Here is a 22,539-nt window from a genome sequence, read left to right as displayed (position 1 = left end):
CAAAATAGAAAAATGCACTTACTCCAGGCAAGTAGGAAAAACTTATTCAATAAACATAACATGAGTTCAACTGTACTGTATTAAACTCTGCCTGGTAGCATAATAGAAAAATGTAAAATTGAATTGGATTAAAAATTATCTTTTTTGCAAATGGACATGTAATGAATATTTTATACTTGGAGACTGAATATTAGCCAACATTCTCTAAAGAAAACAAAATGATTTATTCAAGTCCAGTTTATAGTCTCATTACCTATGTAATTTTCATTATTGTTATTTTGAGATGCTCTGGCTTAATTAAAGTTATTGGTGCTCACGAATAAGTGCAAGTATATTTGGCATTTCATAGGTCTGTGATACTTTCATATATTTTGCATTTAACAACAGGGATCTAAGCTTTTTTTGTATTTACTTCCATAAGTCATAATTCTTAATTGAAATCAGGATAAGCCTTCACTATAGAAGCACATTCTACACTTTTATTTATGACTTTTCTGTCTTTTCTTACCTGATTTGGGAATTATCTGCTATTTACAAAATATATATACAAAGCCAATTTTCTGAGCTATTATTGGGCATGACTTAAATGCACTACTTTGTATGAAATTCTCCACCCACAGCAATAATAATTCCACACACAAAAAGACTAAAATGGAGTGCTTGATTGAGCTTTTATGATTAACCAGGCTGGAAATATAGACTTAAAAAAGAATAGCATTTGAATAAGTAAAATAGAGATGTGTAACAAGAAAGGTTCTACTACTTTCACTTTCTTCCCTTTTAGGGTTCTTTGAGTCCTTCATTGTGTGTGTTTATTGCTCAATCTTCATTGTGCAATCTACAATTTAGTTCTCTGAAAGTGCAGGGTGACAGGTAAGGAGGAAAGAAGCAAAGTTGAAGTTTCTGTCCATCTCTCTAATTCAGTTTGGTGTTTCCTGTCAATTGTGTATTTTAGATTCTTCTGGAAATGACATCCACAAGTACAAAAGGGACAGGAAGATTGTGGAAGGGGAAAAATAAAGAGAAGAGGAAAGGAAGATTTGTGTATAGAAGGTAGGAAGATACTTTGGAGGAGTTTTCCCAGCTTGTATGTGTTTGTGGAGAAGTGTGGAAAGAGAAAAAAGAGGAAAGTCAGCAATGAAATCATCATAGGAAGAGAGTAAGAGTACCCTTCTATTTAGAAACCATGAAGGAGTATTGTGTAAGGTGGTGGGAGTTTCAGTTTAAAAAAATAGGTCACCATCATATGTAACATTATTATATTGTGTCCTACACACACATTTTATTCACTGGCAATTCAATTCTGACTGCCAATTATCCTTCCTTCTAGAGTATAAGCCGTTAAAGCCAAATTTAGTGAAGCAAGTCATATGAGAAATGAGTCTGAACTGTCTTTCAGGTTATTCCACCACTCTCTGTAGGGAATATTTCGCTTATGCTTCCTTGAGACTTGTCACTCCAGAGAAATCTTGTCACCTTAAGGTATCCTTTAAAATTCAGAGTGACAGGCCCATAAGAGTCCTCTCTGTATTTTAAAAGATGCCTTAAAATGTCTTGCATTTAAGTGATATATATTAGATTAAAATACCTTAAACTATTAGATGAAAATATTAGATTAAAAAACTTAAACATTATATCAAAATGCCCTAAATTCCTTATAATGCCTTATATTTAAGTGGTACATTTTACATTCCTAGTACAAAAGAAATATTATGGGTCATAACAGGAAAGTTAATTCCCAAGAGAAGGGAATAGTATTCATAGCACAGTTAGTAAGAACTCTTCCCAAGGTGATGAACTATACCAGTAATTATTCTTCTGCTTCTAAAAGTCAGTAGGTTACGAATGGAAGGGTCAACATAGGACCAACATTTGATGGGTATCAACCAATAAAAGACCATTCTTTAGCCATTGCCTCAGAAAGATGAGGATGAATATTTCTGGACACAGAATGTGTCCTGGTCTCTCTCCTATAACAGAACTTCAGATTTTAAATCTGAAGTTTACAAAATTTCAGATAGTGACCTGGTAGTGGGTTGTGAAATCAATGTATGGGTCATGTAATGTACATTTAAAACAAAAGACTATAATATGACAGGGTAGATTAGGATAGGGTGGAATAGAACAGAAAAGGTTAGGATAAACTAGAATAGGATAGGCTATCACAGTGCATTGCATATAGTAAGCATAAGCACTGTTTTACGAAACTTTTGTTTAATACATACACACAAATTATGTATGTACTGGGTTGTGATGAAAAATGTATTTTTCATTATGAGCCATGGCCATAAAAAGGTTGGAAGTCACTGTCTTACGAGCTACCTCTACATCTCATAGACAATAGAGAAACATTTTCCTTAGGACCACAGATATGATCAGATTATTTTCATCTGAGGGAAAACCATATTTATCTTATTCTCAGTAGAACAGATAATTATCAGCTGGGAAAAATAATTTTTATCCAAGATGATGAAAAAATTGACAAGATGGGACATTAGAAAATTAAAAGAAAACAAATAGAAAACTCTCTGTGAAATCAGAAGGGCGAAAGTGGAAACAATCCAAATGTCCATCAACTGGTGAATGAATAAACACATGTGGTAGGTGTGTCCACACAACGGGCAATTATCTGGCAATTAAAAGGAATTAAACTAGTATATATTATGACTTAGACAAATTTTGAAAACATGCAAAGCGATAAAAGCCAGACCCAAATTGAAAAATATTATATGATTTAATTTGTATGACATCCCCAGAATAGGCAAATCTATAGAGACAAAATGTACATTAGTGCTACTTAGAGTTGGGGGATAAGGAAGTAGGAAGATCATAGCTGAGTGTAAAGGGTTTTTGTGAGGTGATAAAAATGTTCTAAAATTGATTGTGGTGATAGTTGCAGCACTCTGTGACTATAATAAAAACCATTTAATTTTACACTTTAAATGAGTGAATTGTATGGTGTGTGAATGCTATCTCAATAAAGCTGTTAAAAAAACCCAAAACCAGAAGCAATCAAATATTCACCTTTTCCTAGTTTCTCACAAATGAAAGGATAGTAACTGATATACTTACTAATGCACGTGCATGTGTGTGTACATACACACAAAAACAGAAGAAAATAAATAAAAAGACAAAATATTCATATCCATACTTCAAGATAAAATTCAAATATCACATTCTGTGTGAAGTCCTCCTAGATTTCTCCAGCTTATTTTCTTTGCACTTCCAATGCATGCATATCTATCACAGGGCTTACTATATTACACCATAATTATCTATTTATATGTCTACTCCCTCACTCTGCCCACTGATTATGAACTTCTCAAGGTCAAGGAAAATGTCTAATTACTTATTTCTGGATTCTCAGTCCTTTGACAAATGTTTGTACAATAAAAAATTCTAGTTTTGAAAGAAATTCTAATAAATGCTAACAAATGTTTTCACTTTAAATTTTAAAGAGCATTCTTTTTGATTTTATATCTTCCAGACCCTTCAAATGCCTTTACTCACTGAATCAATTCTGGACATGAATAATGACTTGAAGAAATCATTTGATGAGCTTGCTCTTATAGAACTCTTCCACTACTTGGCACTTGCCCACTACCTAACTTGCATTTGATTTCTCTCAGTGTGGTTTATTTCAGTAATCTTAACTAAAGAATTGAATTGACCATTCAGTGATCCAATCAAACCCAGGGTGATTGGCTGTCTTGACAAATGGGGAAGTATATTGATCTTATTCTGGTCAATTGATTGATATTTTTATTAGTCTATATAGAGATAGACTAATAATGCCATCAGAATTACTTTCATCAGCATCATTAGGTCCAAGCAAGCAAGCTGCTAAGTATAAGTCCTGTGAGCACATTTGTAATCCTTATATTCCCCACATCTTCTCCCTGTCTCTCTCCTATAAAAGAGCCTTGTTCCCAGAATGAATTTAAAAATGTTTAGTAACCTAAAAAGTCTCACAAAACAGTAATGATATTTCATACAATATCTGAAGCAAGCAAATACAAATATTTCAGTTAATTATTTTTAAGGCATCAAACGATTCTTTTCTTTTTTTAACTCACTGGCATATGAAACGTGCTGCTAATGTGTACAGGGAAATCTTGCCATAATGGCTTGGTCTATAGATGATTAAGATTGCAACATTTATATTTAATAGTCCCAATCATATATTTAGAATAAATTTTGCTCTTTTAGAAAATGTTTTCCAGAAGAAATTCCTTCCTCTTCTGAATCAGTGGAACTGAGTTTAACTGAATTTCTTAGAAAAACTCCTCCTTTTGTAAATATGTCAACAATTTCCATTTAATGTTCTTATCTTTTGGCTAGAGGTACCTGGGAATTTAAATATTTTTGGAGTCTAGATGAGCAATTAAACATATTAAGGCTTGGATTTGGTATGGGGAGCAATATGTAGGAAAACATTTATTGCTATTTAATATATACGCTATTCTCAAAATGTGTTAAAAATGATTGAGGTTCATTTCTTTATTACCCTGATAACTGTTGAAGTGTAGTGATAATTTAATAAGATTTTAGGTTTTGCAAAGTACATGGGATCAATATAATCAGTAATTTAAATAATATTCATGATGCAGTGCCTTGAGAAAGGATCCTGCCTGGAGCAAGTATTTGGTTATCTTATGTCCGTAACCCTCTTGGGTTAATTAAAAATGCTATTTTGTCATATCCACGTTGGAAAATGTGACATTTAACATGACCAATTTATTTAACAAAAAATGAACAAATTGCTGACCTAATATTTGTGAGACATATTTCACATATTTGTATTACACACCTATCACATGGAATAAGAGTTATTTGATAAAACAAAAACCACATGAAATTAGGAAAGAAATATGCTAAATATTTTTCTTTCCGTAAACACAAATTCCCCCTTTCCTATAATTGAGTAGTAAGCTTTAATTGAATGAGAGAGAGGAGTCCGCTTAAATAAACCCAACAAGCAGAAATCTCGAGTTACGAGAATCATGAAATTTAGGGGCAGGATAATTATTCACATTATAATGTGACAAGATTTTCTAAAAGACTCCTTTACATAGTGGTCTCACACATTAGGCAAAGCTATAAAATTATTCGCATATAGCACTTTAGGAATATACCGCATGTATGTAATGAGAGACAGACACCTGAATCTCAACAGAGCACTTAACAATCCACATTCTTATACCAGCTGGCAAGTTCTCAAATGTACCATGATAAGAGAGTAGTGCTATAGCATTAAAGTTACAAGATCTGTAAGCATATTATTGGAGAATGGTTTTCTGGAGCAAAACAAAAATTGAACTGGCATAGAGAAGGAAACAGCCAGAACAGTGAAGAACATGCAGCAGTCTTTTCTCATCCATATCAGGATGGTATAATAAATTACTCTCTTCTCTCTCATGCTGTCAGGAGAAAACGATGTTTAGATTAAACCTTGCTAAGGCCTAAAAGGATAATTTGTCAGTATTTTCCAGTTTACTACCAATGCAGTATTGATTTGCTAGGGTCCTTTTTTCTATTTTATTTACACTAATTCAATCTGGAACAACTGAAACCCAACTTGTTGGAAAGCAAGATATTTCTTTATTTTAAGTCTCCCAGGCCCAAAGTATAAGGTATAAGAAAATATATCCAAATTATTATTTCTAGTTCTTGTGGGTAAAGACTAACCCCTTCATTGGAGGCAAGTTATTAGAGAAAACCACTTTTTTCCTGAGATTTACCTTGGGCTAATTTCTTTTTATAAAATTACGGTTCTTGGGAGAACGTGATTAAAAAAAAAAGTTCTGAATGCCTGCCCAATTTAGCAGACTCGTGACTCTAGTTCTAGGCAGCTGCTTAGAAACGAGAAGTAAAACAGAAACATCTTGATAAACCTTCTTGTGGCTGAAGCTGATAAAAATGACAGCATTAGTTTGATATACAAATGACAGAGCTTAGGGACAAAACTACACTGAGACACAAGATAAAATTACTTTCCAAATCCTTACTTCTCCCTATACAAGTTATACAAATGAGCAAACAGTATCCTATAAGACCCAGAAATAAACCAAAACAACTAAAGTTTAAAATAATTTATGTATTGAGGGCAAGTAAAAATGTATCAAGAACTTAATCCACTGGAGCTAGCATTGTCCATTTCCCTTCCTTGTCTAGAAAGAAGGGACAAGGTTGTTTTTGTTTTGTTCTGTTATGTTTCGTTTTTACTTTCTGGGGTACCTAAATGTCAGCTGTTTCATTGTTTTGACTCCAAATAAGTGTGGGAGGACTGGTAAAAATGTCATGAGTTTATGGGTTTATGATTCTTTCAAGGCTGAAGTGTTGAACTTTCAATTGCCATTCTTTTCAACCTCTACAGATATTTCCTCACACTGCGACATGATTCAGAATTAGTAAAACCTCACTTTAACACCTTATAGTTTCTTATTTTAGTCTTACATTAGGTGTGACTATCCTATAGATCCACATTTATTAAAAATTTTGATGGGATTGATCGATCAATTCTAATTGGAATGCTTTCTAAGAAATCAATTGATGCATTATTTGATAAAATATGATTACATCTTCATAAAGTAAAGGTTCAATAGTTTTTACTGGAATTACTAGGCAATTCAGTCAGACAACATATTAATTTAGGCAATGCCTTACATGAATCAACCTATTTGACAATTTTGATCAACTTGCTTATTTTCATAAATCACTCAAAACAATACATGCATGTGCTTATTTATTTATTTATGGACACTCAATCAATTGGTATTTGCTATTGCTTTGTCTTAAAATGAACTATGCTGAGCATAAAGTTCTTCTACAACACTGATTTGATTGTGATTGAATATGGTTATGTCTACATGTATTGATTTGGCATCTCAATAGCAACTATTTCTCCATGCACAAACTGGCTTGAATATATTACCAAAAGGACTAGTATAGTCATCATAAACTGAAACAAAACAAATCCAGGAAACCAGAAAATAGGTCTGACTGATTCAACTACTAACTTAAGAGTTTAAAAACTACCGACTTTATTGAGCTGATTGACCAAGTCTTTCAGAAACCAAACTGGTTTACATATATAAACAAAGCCTTTAAAAATCAATTGTGCAAGAAATAGGGGGAGGATGTGGAGGAAGCAGAATAGAAAGCTCCACCCATTGCCCCCCACCAAACCACCAAGTTAACAACTATCTACATAAAAAAACCACCTTCATAAGAACCAAAAATCAGGTGAGCACTCATAGTATCTGGTTTTAACTTTATATTGCTGAAAGAGGCACTGAAGAGATTAAAAAAAATAGTCCTGAATTATCAATGGTCCCCTCCCCCTACTGCCCTTGGCAGCAGCTGTGCGATGTAGAGAGTAATTCTGAGCACTAGGGGATGAAGAACACAGCAATTATGAGACATTGAAATCAGTGCTGAACTGTTGGAGCAAAAAGGATAAACAGACCAAACTCAGCAGACACCCACCTACAGAGGGAGCATTTAAACCATCCTAGCCAGAGAGGGAATCTCTGATCTTAGAGGTCCAAACTTGAGTGCCTGCAAACCTCACCACTGAGGGCTACAGCATTCTGTGCCTCCAAGTAAACTTGAAAGGCAATCTAGGCCATAAGGACTGCAACTCTTAGGTGAGTCCTAGTGCTGAAGTAGGCCTAAAGACAGTGGACTGGGAGGGGCATGTAACATACTTGAGATAACAGCTGGGGCAGCCAAGGGAGAGTTGGCAGCACACCTCCTATAACCCCAGGCTGCACAGATCTCAGCTCTGAAAGAGAACACTTCCTTCTGCTTGAGGGGAGGAGAGGAAATAATGAAGAGGCCTTTGTCATGCATCTTGGATTCCAGCTCAGCTCAGGCAAGATAGGCAGGATTAGGTCAGAGTCATGAGGCCCCTGTTCCAGGCCCTAGCTCCCAGATTACATTATTGGACAAACCCTGGGCATGAAGGGAACCTGCTGCCTTGAAGGAAAGCACCCAGTCCTGTGTCCTGTCAGCATTCATCACCTGCTAATTGAAGAGCCTTTGGGCCCTGAATAACCAGCAGTGATACCCATGAAAAGCCTTGAGTGAGCCTCTGAGACTTGCTGGTTTTAGGTGAGACTCGGCACATGATCAGCTGTGGTGGCAATGGGGCAAAACTTCTGTTTGAGAAAAGCAGAGGGAAAAGCAAAGGGGACATTGTCTTGCACCTTATGTACCAGCATGGTGAAGTGGGGCTAGAACACCAAGTGGGCTCTTGGGATTCCCAATTCTAGGATTTGACTATTGGACAGCATTTCTGGACCTGCCCTAGGCCCTAGGCCAGAGGGGAGCCACTGCTCTAAAGGTTGAGTCCCAGGCCAGGCAGTATTCACAAAAAGCTGACTTAAAAGAGTAGTAGTACTGCCAGTAGTCTGGCAGTACTCCCTGTGGTCTGGGGTGGCGGTAACTACCAGGTGAGGTTTCTCTGTCTTTTGAAAGGGGAAAGAAAAGCAGGAGGGATTGTCTTTTGTGTTTTGAATACTAGCTCAGCTACAATACAATAGAACACCAGGTAATCTTCAAAGGCTTTCTACCTCTAGTCCCTGACTCCTGGACAACACTTCTGGACCTTGCTGCCCTGAAGGGAAGGACACAGGGCTGGCTGGCTTAGCCACCAGCTGATTGTAGAGCTCCCCAGGTCTTGAGCAAACATAGGCAGTAGCCAGGGAATAGTTAAAGCCAGCCTTGGGTAAAACCAGTGTTGTGCTGGCATTAGGTCTGAAATAGCACAGTCATAGCAGTGGTGGCCACAGAGGTATTTGTGTCACTCCATTCCCAGCTTTATATGGTTTAGAACAGAGAGATATACTATGTTTCTTTGGGAGAAAGTAAGGGAAGAAAACAAGAACCTCTGCTTGATAATCCAGAGAACTCTCCCAGATCTTGTCCAAGACTATCAAAGTGGTACCTCTGCAAGTCTGCAAGAACCACAGTATTACTGGGCTTGGAATACCCACTAAAGTATATAACATAACACTCAACTCCTTTCAAATGTCTGGAAAGCCTTCCCAAGAAGGATGGCTACAAATAAACCCAGGCAGTGAAGACTATAATAAACACCTAACTCTTCAATGCCCAGACAACAAAGAATATCAATTAGCATCAACACTATCTAGGAAAACACGGCCTCATCAAATGAACTAAATAAGGTACCAGGGCCCAATCCTGGAGAAACAGATCTGTGACCTTTCAGACAGAGGATTCAAAATAGCTGTGTGGAGGAAACTCAAAGAAATTCAGGATAACAAAAAGAAGGAATTCAGAATTATATCAGTTAAATTGAACAAAGAGATTGGAATAATTCAAAAGAGTCAAACAAATTCTGGAGCTAAAAAACTGAAGAATGTATCAGAGTCTAATAGCAGAATGGATCAAGCAGAAGAAAGAATTGGTGAGGCTGAAGACAGTATTCTTGAAAATATACAGTTAGAGGAGGCAAAACAAAAACAAAAACAATGTAGCATGAGTAAAGGATCTAGAAAATAGCCTTAAATGGGCAAATCTAAGAGTTACAGGCCTTAAAGAGGAGATAGAGAAAGATACAAGGGTAGAAAGTTTATTCAAGTGGATAATAACAGAGAACTTCCCAAACCTATAGAAATATATCAATATCCAAGTACAAGAAGATTATAGAACATCAAGCAGATTTAACTCAAAGAAGACTACCTCAAAGCATTTATTAACAATAATCCAACTCTCAAAAGTCAAAGGAAAAAAAAAAAGGATCCTGAAAGAGAAAAGGAAAACACAACATACAATGAAACTTCAATATGTCTGGCAGCAGACTTTTCAATGGAAACTGTACAGGTCAGGAGAGAATGGCATGACATATTTAAAGTGCTAAAGGAAAAAAAAGTTTACCATAGAATAGTATATTCAGTAAAAATATCCTTCGAGCATGAAGGAGAAATAAAGACTTTCCCAGACTAACAAAACCTGAGGGATTTAATCAATACCAGACCTGTTCTATAAGAAATGCTAAACGGAGTACTTTAATCAGAAAGAAGAGGACATTAATGAGAAATAATGACCTGAAGGCACAAATCTCGCTGGTAATAGTAAGTACATAGAAAAACGCAAAACATTATAACACTGTAACTGTGGTGTGTAAACTACTCTTATTCTAAGTAGAAAGACTAAATAATGAACCAATCAAAAATAATAACTGCAACAACTTTTCAAGACATAGTAAGTACAATAAGACATAAATAGAAATAACAAAAAGTTAAAAAGCAGAGGGACAAAGTTAACATATAAAGTTTTTATTATTTTTCATTTTGGTTGTTTTAGGGTTTATGCAAATAGTGTTGAATTGTTATCAGGTTAAAATAATGGTTTATAAGATAGTATTTGCAAGCCTCACAGTAACCTCAAACCAAAAACATACAATGAATACACATAAAATAAAAAGCAAGGTAATAACTCATATCACCAGAGGATATCATCTTCACTAGAAGAAGACAGAAAGGAAAGAAGAAAGAGAAGACCACATAACAACTAAAAAACAAATAACAAAATAGCAGGAGTAAGTCCTTACTTATCAATAATAACTGAATATAAATGGACTAAACTCTCCAATCAAAAGATATAGACTTGCTGAACTGGTGAAAAAAATATTGATCTGTTGCCTACAATAAAAACTTCACCTGTAAAGACACACATAGATTGAAAATAAAGGAATGGAAAAAGATATTGTATGCCAATGAAAACCAAAAAGAGAGCAGGATTTGCTATACTTATATCAGACAAAATAGATTCAACCACAGCAAAAATGGGAAAACTGGACCACATCAACTTAAAAAGCTTCTGCACAGTAAAGGATACAATTAATGAAGTGAAGAGACAACCCACGGAATGGGAGAAAATATTTGCAAAGTACTCATCTCACACAGGATTAATAACCAGAATGTATAAGAAGCTCAAACAACTCTATAGGAAAAAAAACTAATAATCCGATCAAAACGTGGGCAAAAGATTTGAATAGACATATCTCAAATGCAAGCATACAAATGGCAAACAGGCATATGAAAAGGTGCTCAGCATCATTAATCATCAGAGAAATGCAAATCAAAACTACAGTTAAAGGTGATCTTACCTGGTTGGGCGCGGTGGCTTATGCCTGTAATCCCAGCACTTTGGGAGGCTGGGGCGGGCAGATCACTTGACGTCAGGAGTTCAAGACCAGCCTGGCCAACATGGTGAAACACCGTCTCTACCAAAAACAAAATACAAAATATTAGCCAGGTGTAGTGACATGCATCTATAATCCCAACTACTCTAGAAGCTGAGGCATGAGAATTGCTTGAACCTGGGAGGCGGAGGTTGCAGTGAGCTGAGGTCATGCCACTGCACTCTAGCCTGGGCCACGGAGCAAGACCTTGTTTCAAGAAAAGAAAAAAGATATAATCTCACCCTAGCAAAAATGGCTTTTATCCAAAAGACAGGCAATAACAAATGCTGGCAAGAATGTGGAGAAAAGGTAACACTTGCACACTGTTTGTGAGAATATAAAATAGCACAACCACTATGGAGAACAGTTTGGAGGTTCTTCAGAAACCTAAACATTGAGCCACCATATGACCCAGTAATCCCACTGTTGATTATATATTATATAGTATATAGTATAGTATAATTAAAAGAAAGGAAATCATTATATAGAAGAGATATCTGCACACCAGTGTTTGTTGCAGCAGTGTTTACAATAGGTAAAACTTTGAAGCAACCTAAGTGTCTATCAACAGGAGAATGAATAAAGAAAATGTGGTACATATACACCATGGAGTACTATCCAACCATAAAAAAGAATGAGATCCAGCCATTTGCAACAACATGGATGGAACTGGAGATCATTATGTTAAGTGAAATAAGCCAGGTGCAGAAAGACAAGCATTGTATCTTCTCACTTATTTGCAGGATCTAAAAATCAAAATAATTGAACTCATGGACATAGAGAGTAGAGGAATGGTTATTAGAAGCTGGGAGGGGTAGTAGGGGGCTGTGGGGGGGAGCTGGGGGTGGTTAATGGATACAAAAAAAAATAGAAAGAATGAATGAGACCTACTACTTGATACTACAACAGGGTGACTATAGTCAATAATAACTGTACATATTAAAATAACTTAAGAGTGTAATTGGATTGTTTGTAACTCAAAGGATATATGCTTGAGGGAATGGATATCCCATTCTCCATGATGTGCTTATTTCACATTGCATGCCTGTATCAAAACATCTCATGTACCCTCTAAATATACACACCTACTTACTATGTGCCCCCCAAAATAAAAATAAAAATATTAATTGTGCAAGAAATAATAGTTCATATCAATCAAAAATAGTTACTCAGTTCTGTGTAAAGACATAGACAAATTATATACCAAAAGTTACATTCTATATTTATTCTTTCAAAAGTACTTGTTGAACACCTGCTAAGTCCTAGAAACTATTCTAGGGCCTTTAAGGACTTCAGTGAACAAAACACACAAGGATCGTAGTCCTCATAGAACTTACAATTCATGTAGATGGAAACAGACAATAAACAATAACCACAGTATATAAGTAAATTATATAGAGGTTGGTACACGCTATGGAAATAAAGAAAAGGTAGAGCAGGGTAAAGGGTAAAGGTATTGAGAGTTCAGGGATTAGGGTGCAAAGTAGACCTCACTGAGAAGGAGACATTTAAGCAAAAGCTTGAAGGAGGTGTGAGAATGAAAACACACAATATTTGGAGGAAGAAGATTCCAAGTAGAGGAGTCAGTCACAGTGAAGTACCTAAGGCAGAAGTATGCCCCAAATATATATATATATATATATATATATATATATATATATATATATATATATATATTTTGGAGATTAACAAAGATGTCAGGGTCAATGCTGCAGAGTAAGAAAAAATGTAGAAGGAGGTGAGGTAATGGAGCTAGATCATGGTGGGCATTTTAGGTCTCTGTAAATATTTTACTCTGAGTGAAATGAGAAGCCACTTGCAATATTTTTAGCAGAGTTAATTCATGTTTTGTTTGTTATTTTATTATTTTTAAATAATTGACACATTATAATTCATGTTTATAGGATAGTGTGATGTTTCAATACATGCATACTTTGTATAATGATCAAATTAGGATAGTTGCCATGTTCATAATCTCAAACCTTTATCTTTTTTTGTAGTGATAGCTTTCAAGATCCTCTATTCTAGTTATCTTGAAATATGCAATACATTTTTCTTAGCTAGCTATGGTCCCCCTACCGTGCAAGAGAACACCAGATTTTATTTTTCCTATTTAATTCTAACTTTGTACCCGTTGACGAGCCTCACCCTTTTCCCCCTTCCCTCCTTCTGTTCAGTCTGTGGTAACCACTATTCTACTTTCTAAGATACCAATCTGAAAGAAAAGGATACTAACCCGTAACAAGAAAACATTTTAAAAAGATCACTGAGAAGCATAAAGATCTGTTCAGAGGCTGTTTGATTTAACCTAGATGAAGAGATGATGGTGGCTTGGACAAGGGTGGTAGCAATGGAGCTGGTGGTACAGTGAACAGAGTTTGCTAATACAATGGATGTAAGGTATTGCAGGGAAAAGAGCTTTCAGGATGACTCCAAGGTTTTTGACTTGAGCAAGTGGTAGGATGGAGCTTCCATCAACTGATGGGGAAGTCTGAAAGAGGAACAAGTTTTGGGTAGGAGGGAAAGATCAGGAGTTTAGTTTGGGGCAAGTTGAGTTTAAGATATCCATTAGACATCCAAATGAAATTACCAAGTAAGTAATTGAAAATGGATGTCAGAAGAGAAGTCTTGGCTAAGAAACAAACTTGAGAGTCATTAGTGTATTAGATGGTTTAAGCCTCACAACTATGAGATCACTGAGTAGGTACAAATGGTGAAGACTCAAAGACAAAAGCTGAGCACTGGTATACACCAACATTAAAAGGTTAGAGAGAAGAAAAAGACTCAGCAAATAAGACAGAGAAGTGACCACGGACATAACAGGAAAACTAAGAAGGCATGATATTCTGTAAGCCTGGTGAAGACACTGTAGAGAACTCAGAATTTCTTCATGGAATGGGACATGGCCTTAGTTTTATTCTAATTTTGTTTTGCTCCTTTTTTAACACTAGTAACCTAGGCTTATAAAACATGTGGTATAAGGAACATTTATGGATTATTTCACAAGGCTACCAATTGTCTCATAGTAAAATGGATTAAACAATTACACAGAATTGTTGTGCAGGCTACACAATCTCTCCAACTTCAGAAGAATTATTTCAGCAAGTATAAAGTTGCCAAGGAACAATGAAAACAAAGGATAATTTTTATCAATAAACTAGTTTTGCATTTACAAACATCAAAATAAGTGAAAATTAGTTAAGCAGAAATTTCCAATTGAAAACAAAAAGTTAAAAGTATAAACTTTGGTGAGTAAGGAAACTCTATTTAAAATCAACCATTTAGCATAATAATCATTTGTTCATGGAAAGAAAATGATGTGTACACTGCCAAAATTGTTAAATGAAAGATAAAAATTTTTGGTTTCAAAGGAAAATAGCATGGTATATATTAATATGAAAAGTTTGAAATTTGCAGTTGTCTTCTTGTTTTGCTGCTGCTAATTTTGGCAAACAATTTTGAAACATAAAACTGCTTGTCCAATAGATAACAATACTTCCATGCTTTGCTTCCTCTGTAAGACAGAAACTTGATCTCCAAACATAGCTGTTTCAAGTAAACAAAAAAGTATATCCACTCTATACATGGGGCTGTCACTTCATGAGGACAGTCAATATGAGCAGGTGACATAACAGTAATATAAACAGCAAATACCATTCTTAGTCTAATAGGTTTGTTTCCCACTTTATTTTTAGAAGGAATACACACATGCAAAGCTACTTTAAAGAAATTTTAAAGTATTAAATTTAAACAAATTTTAAAGTATTAAATTAAAAATTTAAAGCATTGAAGGAGCCCTTTAAGCAGCAAGTATTGGCTATTTTAAAAAGTGACCAAGAAAGCAAGTGAATTGGATTCATTCATATACGACACCATTTTCCTTTATTTTGAAAAATTATGTTAAATTAAAAAATTCAATAGCACATTATCAAAGTTCAAATTGGACAAAAGAGCATGTAGGAAAAAAATCTCCCTGCAATCCTTGTCCCACAGCCACTCAGTTCCCCTCCACAAGTGCAATCAAAATTATTCATTTATTGTGAATATTTCCAAAGAAATTGTATGATTATGTAAGCATGCAAGCATATAGCTTCATTAAAAATCTCACATAAAATGTAGTATACTGGACATCATCATTTTCAAACTTCAGGATGTGACCTATTAGTTAGTTATAAAATGAATTTCCTGGCTCACAATTAACATTATGAAGACATGAAATGGAATAGAAGAGAATAGAAAATGTCAGAGCATGTTGTTTCATGGTAAGGGTAGATATTGTCCTATGAAATTTTTCCTTTTGGTTTTTATTTATGTATTCACTGTGAACTGGGTTAGAATGTAAAATATATTTCCTCAACTGGGTCATAGACAAGAAAATCCACTAGTATAAACAATGATTCAAACCCTGTGGCTTTTGTTTAATGATGCATCTTGAAGACTGTGCCACTTCAATAAATACAGAGTTGTCTTGTTTTATATGTGCTAGATTTATTTTTAAAATTTCAGACACTCATAAAAGGGTAAGAAGAGCAATATTATAACCACCCATGTACCCCATTACCTAGCTTAATAAGATATTATAAATAAATACATATATGAATAGTGTCAGTGGAGTTTAAACCCCCTGTGTGATTCGTCCTGAGCCATCCAACTTCTCTTCCTGCTTATGTCTTACTCTCTTTAAGGCTGCAGAGTATTCCACTGCATGAACATAACATAAATTTTTCAAGTGACTTCCTATTGATAAACATCTTGATTGATATCACTGATTTTTTGATATTTCAAACAGTGCTAAGTGAATATCTTCATACATATCACTCTATGCTCATTCAATATCTGTAGGATACATTTCAAGAAGAGAAATTGCTGGATCAAAGAAGATAAATTTTTTTGCTAGATACTGTCAAATATCTTTTCATACTGTATCTATTGATACTTCCATTACCAACATTTCATACACATTTGTCAAAAATGTATGTCATAAAATTTTAACTATATTGTCAATATTATAGGTGACCATGATAAAACTTAGTTCCATTTTAATATGCATTTCTCTTAGGAGTTTAAACATTTTTTTTCATATGTCCAAGAACCATTCTCATTTCCTTTTCTATGGTATATATCAATTTTTTTCTATTTTGTTATTGGGATTTTTTTCCTATTGATTATAAGTACTCTTTATATAGGAGGAAATTGGCTATTTGTCTCTGTGTGCTACACATATTTTAATAGACATATATATACATATGTATATAATTTTGTGTAGTCAAATTTGACAACAGGTTTTGTTTACGGCTTCCAGTGTTTTTGTGTGCTGTATCTAGAAAAGGTTTTCCCACTTTAAGGTTGGAAGAAATTCTCCCATAGTGCTTTATTGTACTTATTTTCACATTTAATTTTGAATCATCTAGAATTTATTCTGGAATAGGGAGTGAAGTAGGGAGGGAAGCAACTTTATTGTTTTCTACATGGCTATATAATTGTCTCAACACTTTTCATAAACAATTCATGTCTTCCAGACTTATTTGAAAGCCCATCTTTATCATATATTCTACTCCTATTTCTATTTGGAACCATTGCCAGTCTTCTTCCATCTTAACACTTTGTTTATTCATATGATAGCATCCCACTAATTTATTTACAATGAACTAAAATATATTTTAATATCTGGCAAATCCATCATTATTTTATTATGTTTTTCCCCATATATTTTCAAAGTATTCTTACATGTTTGTTTTTTCCAGTTGAATATTAGAGCCCATATGTTAGGCTTTTTACAAGATCAATTGATATTTTGTCATTGAAGGCATGTTAAAATGATAGATTAAGAGGAATTTTTATGGCTCTGAGACTTATCAAGAAAAAAGTATGTCTTTCTACTTATTTATGTTCTTTTCTATATTCCTCAATAGCACTATAGTTTGTGTGTGTGTGTGTGTGTGTTGCACTTTTTGCTAGTTTATTCTTAGGCATTTTGATTGCTGTTGTTGCTACTGTAATCATTTATTCAATTATATTTTCTAAATAACTATTGTTTGTATGGAAGAAAACTATTAATTTTGTGTGCCAAGTTTGTACCCAACTAGCTTATAATCCCAGCACTTTGGGTGGCCAACATAGGAGAATGGCTTGATCCCAGGAGTTCAGCATCCTGGTAAACATAGGGGAGACCCATTCTCTACAAAATATTTTTTTAAACAGCCATGGCATGGTGGCATGCACCTTTATTCTCAGCTACTTTGAAGGCTGAAGTGGGAGGATCACTTGAGCTTGGGAGGTCAAAGCTGCAGTGATCCACAATCTCATGACTGTACTCCAACCTGGGAAACAGAGTGAGACTCTGTCTCAAAAAGAAAAGAAAAATCCTTCTAGTGCTTCCTCACTTCAAATAAAACTGGATTTTCTGATTTTACATGATCTCATGTACTGTAAAAATATATATACGTTTGTATGTAGGTCTACCAAAAATTGATGCGTGATAGTTCAATGCAGTGGGTAAATGCAATGATCAAAATGCCTGGTGTAAATCCTGGCTTTACCACTTACTAGCCAAATTATTTTATCCTTATTGTGCCTCAGTTTTCTCACTGTAAATGGGAATATCATTTGTACCTCAGTTATGGAGTGGTAGTGAGTATTAAACTCAATATATGTAAAACACTTAGAACAATGTTTGGCACATAATAAATACCACATGTTTGCTAAATAAAATGTTGATTTTTATCAAAACCCTTTTGAAAATCTCTGCAGTTTTTAAAATATGGTTTATCTATATTCATATACTCATATAGTATGTTAGAGTAACAGAGTTCTTAATATTGAATAATCCTTGCATTCTTAGTATAAACTGTACTTACTTGTAGTATATTATTCTTTTATTATATTGCTGGACCCTGTCTGCTAGTATTTTATTTAAGAATTTTGCATCACTATTCACAAGTAAAATTGATTTGTAGATTTATTTCATACTTTCTTTTTCACTTTTAGATACCAATATTTTTTTGTTTCCAAAAAAATCTTTAAAAAATTTGGAAGGTTTCATTTAATTATGCTCTCAAAACATATAGGTAGCATTGAAATAATGTGTTTCTTAAAAGTGTAGCAAATTTTGCCTATGACACTGTCTAATTATGCTATTTCTTTTGGTTTATGTAGTTCTTTGGAAGTTTTATTTCTATTTTATAAATTAGACTTCTGTCTCTACTGAGAAAAGTTTCTGTCTCTTCTGAGACCAGTTTTGGTCATTTGTATTTTTTCTATGAGATCATCCATTCCAACCTGGTTTTCAAATGTATTTTAAAAGAGGTACACAAATTAGTCTCTTATGAGTCATTCAATATCCTCTGTATCCTTAGTTATTTTGATATGCTCATGTCTTATTTTCTCTTCTTGATTGTGCTACGTATTTTATTGCTTCTGCCTGTGAGAATTGGTTCTTGAATTTATTAGTTCTCAAATTTTATGATAGTTTCTTAAAAAATCATTGCAGTTCAATCAAAAATTTTAAGTCATTATAAAAATTGTTAAATTCCAGAATCAATAAAGGACATGCAGTTAAAATTTTCTAATTATTTATTTTGAAATAGGTGATCACACAGAGTAAAAAAATTCAAATTATTCAATATAGCATTCGAAGAAATAATATTTGCTTAATGCACTGCAGATCTTCAGATTTCCATTTTCCTTCCACAGGGGTGACCATGTTACCCATTCATAGAGACAACGTATTAATTGGAATGGCAATTGATTTTCATTTGTAATTTTTTGGCTAAAGTTAGTAAATAATAAGGATATCCTGCTCTTTTAAATTTCAACCCCTGACTTGAAAGTGGTTAATCATTTTCCATTGGTTCCTAACAGTGCTTATTTTTCCAAAACAAAATAAATTCTCTCTAGAATATAAGTTGTGACTTCTGAAAGTCACTGGCACCTCAAATCTTGGCCCACATAATCATTCAAGGAATTTAAGATAATTTGGGGGTGATTTGGAGGTAGTCATGAACCACCTTATAATCTAATGAAGGACATGGATCCTTGCCAGAGGACTGCATGTCCATCAGCATGCATTCAATATTATATGCAATTTGAGGCATTCACAGACTTTCTGAAACGCATTGATAGAACTTCTTGGAAATGGTTTATTTATAGGTTTATTAATACAGTTGACCCTTGAGCAGTGCAGGGGTTAGAGATGCCGACAACTACACAGTCAAAAATCCACACATAACTTTTGACTCCCTAAAAACACCACTACTAATGGTCTACTGTTGATTGCAAGACTTGCCAATAACAAACAATTGATTAACACATATTTTGTATGTTATATGTATTATATGCTTAAACTAGAAAAAAGAAAATGTTATCAAGAAAATCAGAAGGAAGATAAAATATATCATCTACTATTCATTAAGTGGAAGTGAATTATCATAAAGGTCTTCATCCTCATCATCTTCATGTTGAGTATGCTGAGGAGGAACAGGAAGGGGAGGAATTGATCTTGCTTTCTCAGGGGTAGCCAAGGCAGAAGAAAATATATGTGTAAGTGGACCCTTGTGCAGTTCAAAACTGTGTTGTTCAAGGGCTAACTGTATGTTCATGCTTCATATATTTATTGAATTTTTACCTTGGGCCAAAATATTCTTTACATACAACTGTGATTAAGTCGTTTTTTTTGAATTTAGTCGGGGGATACTTACAATTAAAGCCCAGTGTGATGCAGCTATGACTAGGGTAGTCCAGAGAAACACAGGACTATAGAGGAGGAACAATCTCATCCAGAGGTCTGAGGGTGGGGATCCAGAGCCAAACTGAAGATCTGATGATACAGTTTTGGATATTTGTCCCCTCTAAATCTCATGTTAAAATGTGATCCCCAGTGTTGCAGGTGGTGCCTATAGGGAGGTATTTGGGTCATGAGGGTGGCTCTCTCATGAATGGTTTGGTGCCTTCCCATTGGTCATGAGTTCACATGAGATCTGGTTATTTTAAAGAGCCTGGCATCTCTCACTTACTCTCTTCTGGCATGTGATACTTCAGCTCCCCTTCTATTTTGTCATGACTAAAAGCTTCCTGAGGCCTCACCAGAAGCCGAGCAGAAGCAGATGCCATGCTTGTTCAGCCTGAAGAACTGTGAGTCAAATAAACCTCTTTTCTTTGTAAGTTACTCAGCCTCAGGTATATTTGTAGCAATGAAAACAGACAAATACAACTTATTTGCAAGGAGTTAGTGTCCAAGGTGCCCAACCCTACAAGTTGTCATCTCTTACGGCCAAAGATGAGCTGCAGAGTGAAGACTAGCTCACAGAAGACCAGAAACGACTACACAATCTAAGCCTTTCTGTCTTATTAACGTGTTTCTCAAGGCTGCCAGCCTTGATTAATATTCTTATAGCCTCTGAATTTTCTTCTGGATGACATTTATTTTTTAAATGTTTTTTATTGAGAAATAATATTTTCATAGTTATGGGATATATGTGATATTTTGTTACATGCATAGAATGTGCAATGATCAAATCAGTGTATTTGGGGTGTCTGTCATGTTGAGTATTTATCATTTCTATGTGTTGAGAACATTTCAAGTCCTACCTTCCAGCTATTTTGAAATATACAATACATTGCTGTTAACTGTAATCATCCTACTCTGCTGTCAAACATTAGAATTTTTTTCTTTTATCTAATAGTATGTTTGTACACATTAAAAAGCCTTTCTTCATCCTTCTCCATATCTCCTTCCCATCCTCTGATATCTATCATTCTAAACTCTATCTCCATGAGATCAACTTTTAAAACTCCACATAAGAGTGATAACATGTATCATATTTTATTCTGTGTCTGGTTTATTTCACTTAGCATAATGATGTCCAGTTCCATGTTGCTGCAAATGACAGGATTTCATTCTTTTTATGGCTGAATAATGTTCCATCATGTCTATGTATCACATTTTTGTTATCCACTCATCCACTGATGGACACTTAGGTTGATTCCACATCTTGGCTATTGTGAATAGTGCTGCAATAAACATGGGAGTGCAGGTGTCCCTTTGACATAATGATTTCTTTTCCTTTGGATAAATGCCCAGTAGTGGGAATGCTGGATCCTATAGGAGTTCTATTTTTAGTTTGTAGAGAAATATCTATATTGTTTTAAATAGTGGTTATACTAATTAATGTTTCCATCAACAGTGTGTAAGAGTTCCCTTTTCTCCTCGACCTCATCAGCATCTGCTATTTTTTGTCTTTTTAATAAAAGTTGTGCTAACTTGGATTTGTATTTACCTGATGATACATGGATTTATTTCCAGGTTCTCTATTCTTTTCAATTGGTCTATGTGTCTGTTTTTATACCAATACCATGCTGTTTTGGTTACTACAGTCTTGTAATAAATTTTGAAGTCAGGAAATGTGATGTGTTCAGGTTTGTTCTTTTTGCTCAAGCTTGCTTTGGCTACTCAGGCTCTTTTGTGGTTAAGAATTTTAGAAATTTTTGTTCTATTTCTGTTAAAAATGACAGTGGTATTTTTATAGGGATTGCATTGAAGCTGTAGATTGTATTGAGCAGAATATTAATTCTTCCTATTCATGAACATGAATTGTCTTTCCACTTGTTTGTGTCCTCTTCAATTTTGTTCATCAGTGATTTGGTAGTTTTCCTGGTAGTGGTCTTTCAGTGCCTTGGTTCAATTTATTTCTAGGTACTTATTTTTTTGGAGCTATTGCAAATGAAATTGTTGATTTTTCCTCAGCTAGTTTATTATTGGTGTATAACAATGCTACTAATTTTGCAAACTGATTTTGTATCCTGCAACTTTACTGAATTTATTTATCAGATCTAAGAGTTTTTTGTTGGAGTCTTAATGATTTTCTAAGTATAAGATATCATCTGCAAAGACAGAACATTTGACTACTTCTTTTTCAAATTAGACACCTATTATTTCTTTTTCTTTCCTGATTGCTCCGGCTAGGACTTCTAGTTCCATGATAAACAGGAGCGGTGAAACCAGGTAGCTTTGTCTTCTTCCAGTTCTTAAAGAAAAGGCTTTCAGCTTTTCTCTGTTCAATATGATGTCAGCTGTGGGTCTGTCATATATATAATCTTTATTATGTTGAGGTGTATTCCTCCTATGGCTTGTTTTTTGAGAATTTTTTTTTATGAAGGAATGTTGAATTTTACCAAATGCTTTTTCCGTATCTACTGAGATATCCATATGGCTTTTGGCCTTCATTCTGTTGATGTGATGCATTATGTTTATTGAGTCACATATATTGAACCATCTTTGCATCTCTGGGGTAAATCCCACCAAATCGTGGTATTGATATGCTATTAGACTT

General features: G+C 34.6%; 1 protein-coding gene across 1 annotated transcript in view; it reads right to left on the bottom strand.

Annotated features, from left to right (window-relative positions):
• The window catches only part of TENM1 (teneurin transmembrane protein 1), a 789,930-nt gene that overhangs the window by 461,928 nt on the left and 305,463 nt on the right, over positions 1–22,539 (bottom strand). Inside the window, exon 5 of the mRNA XM_012475269.3 lies at positions 11,138–11,254. Within this exon, the coding sequence (XP_012330692.2) occupies positions 11,138–11,254 (117 nt within the window). The remainder of the gene's footprint in view (positions 1–11,137; positions 11,255–22,539) is intronic.

This window comes from Aotus nancymaae, unplaced genomic scaffold (assembly GCF_030222135.1).
Source record: "Aotus nancymaae isolate 86718 unplaced genomic scaffold, 86718_ANA_hifiasm-v0.15.2.pri h1tg000004l, whole genome shotgun sequence".
NCBI classification, from domain to species: domain Eukaryota; kingdom Metazoa; phylum Chordata; class Mammalia; order Primates; family Aotidae; genus Aotus; species Aotus nancymaae.
Note: the sequence above shows the minus strand (reverse complement) of the source record. Positions and strands in the feature narration are given on the sequence as shown.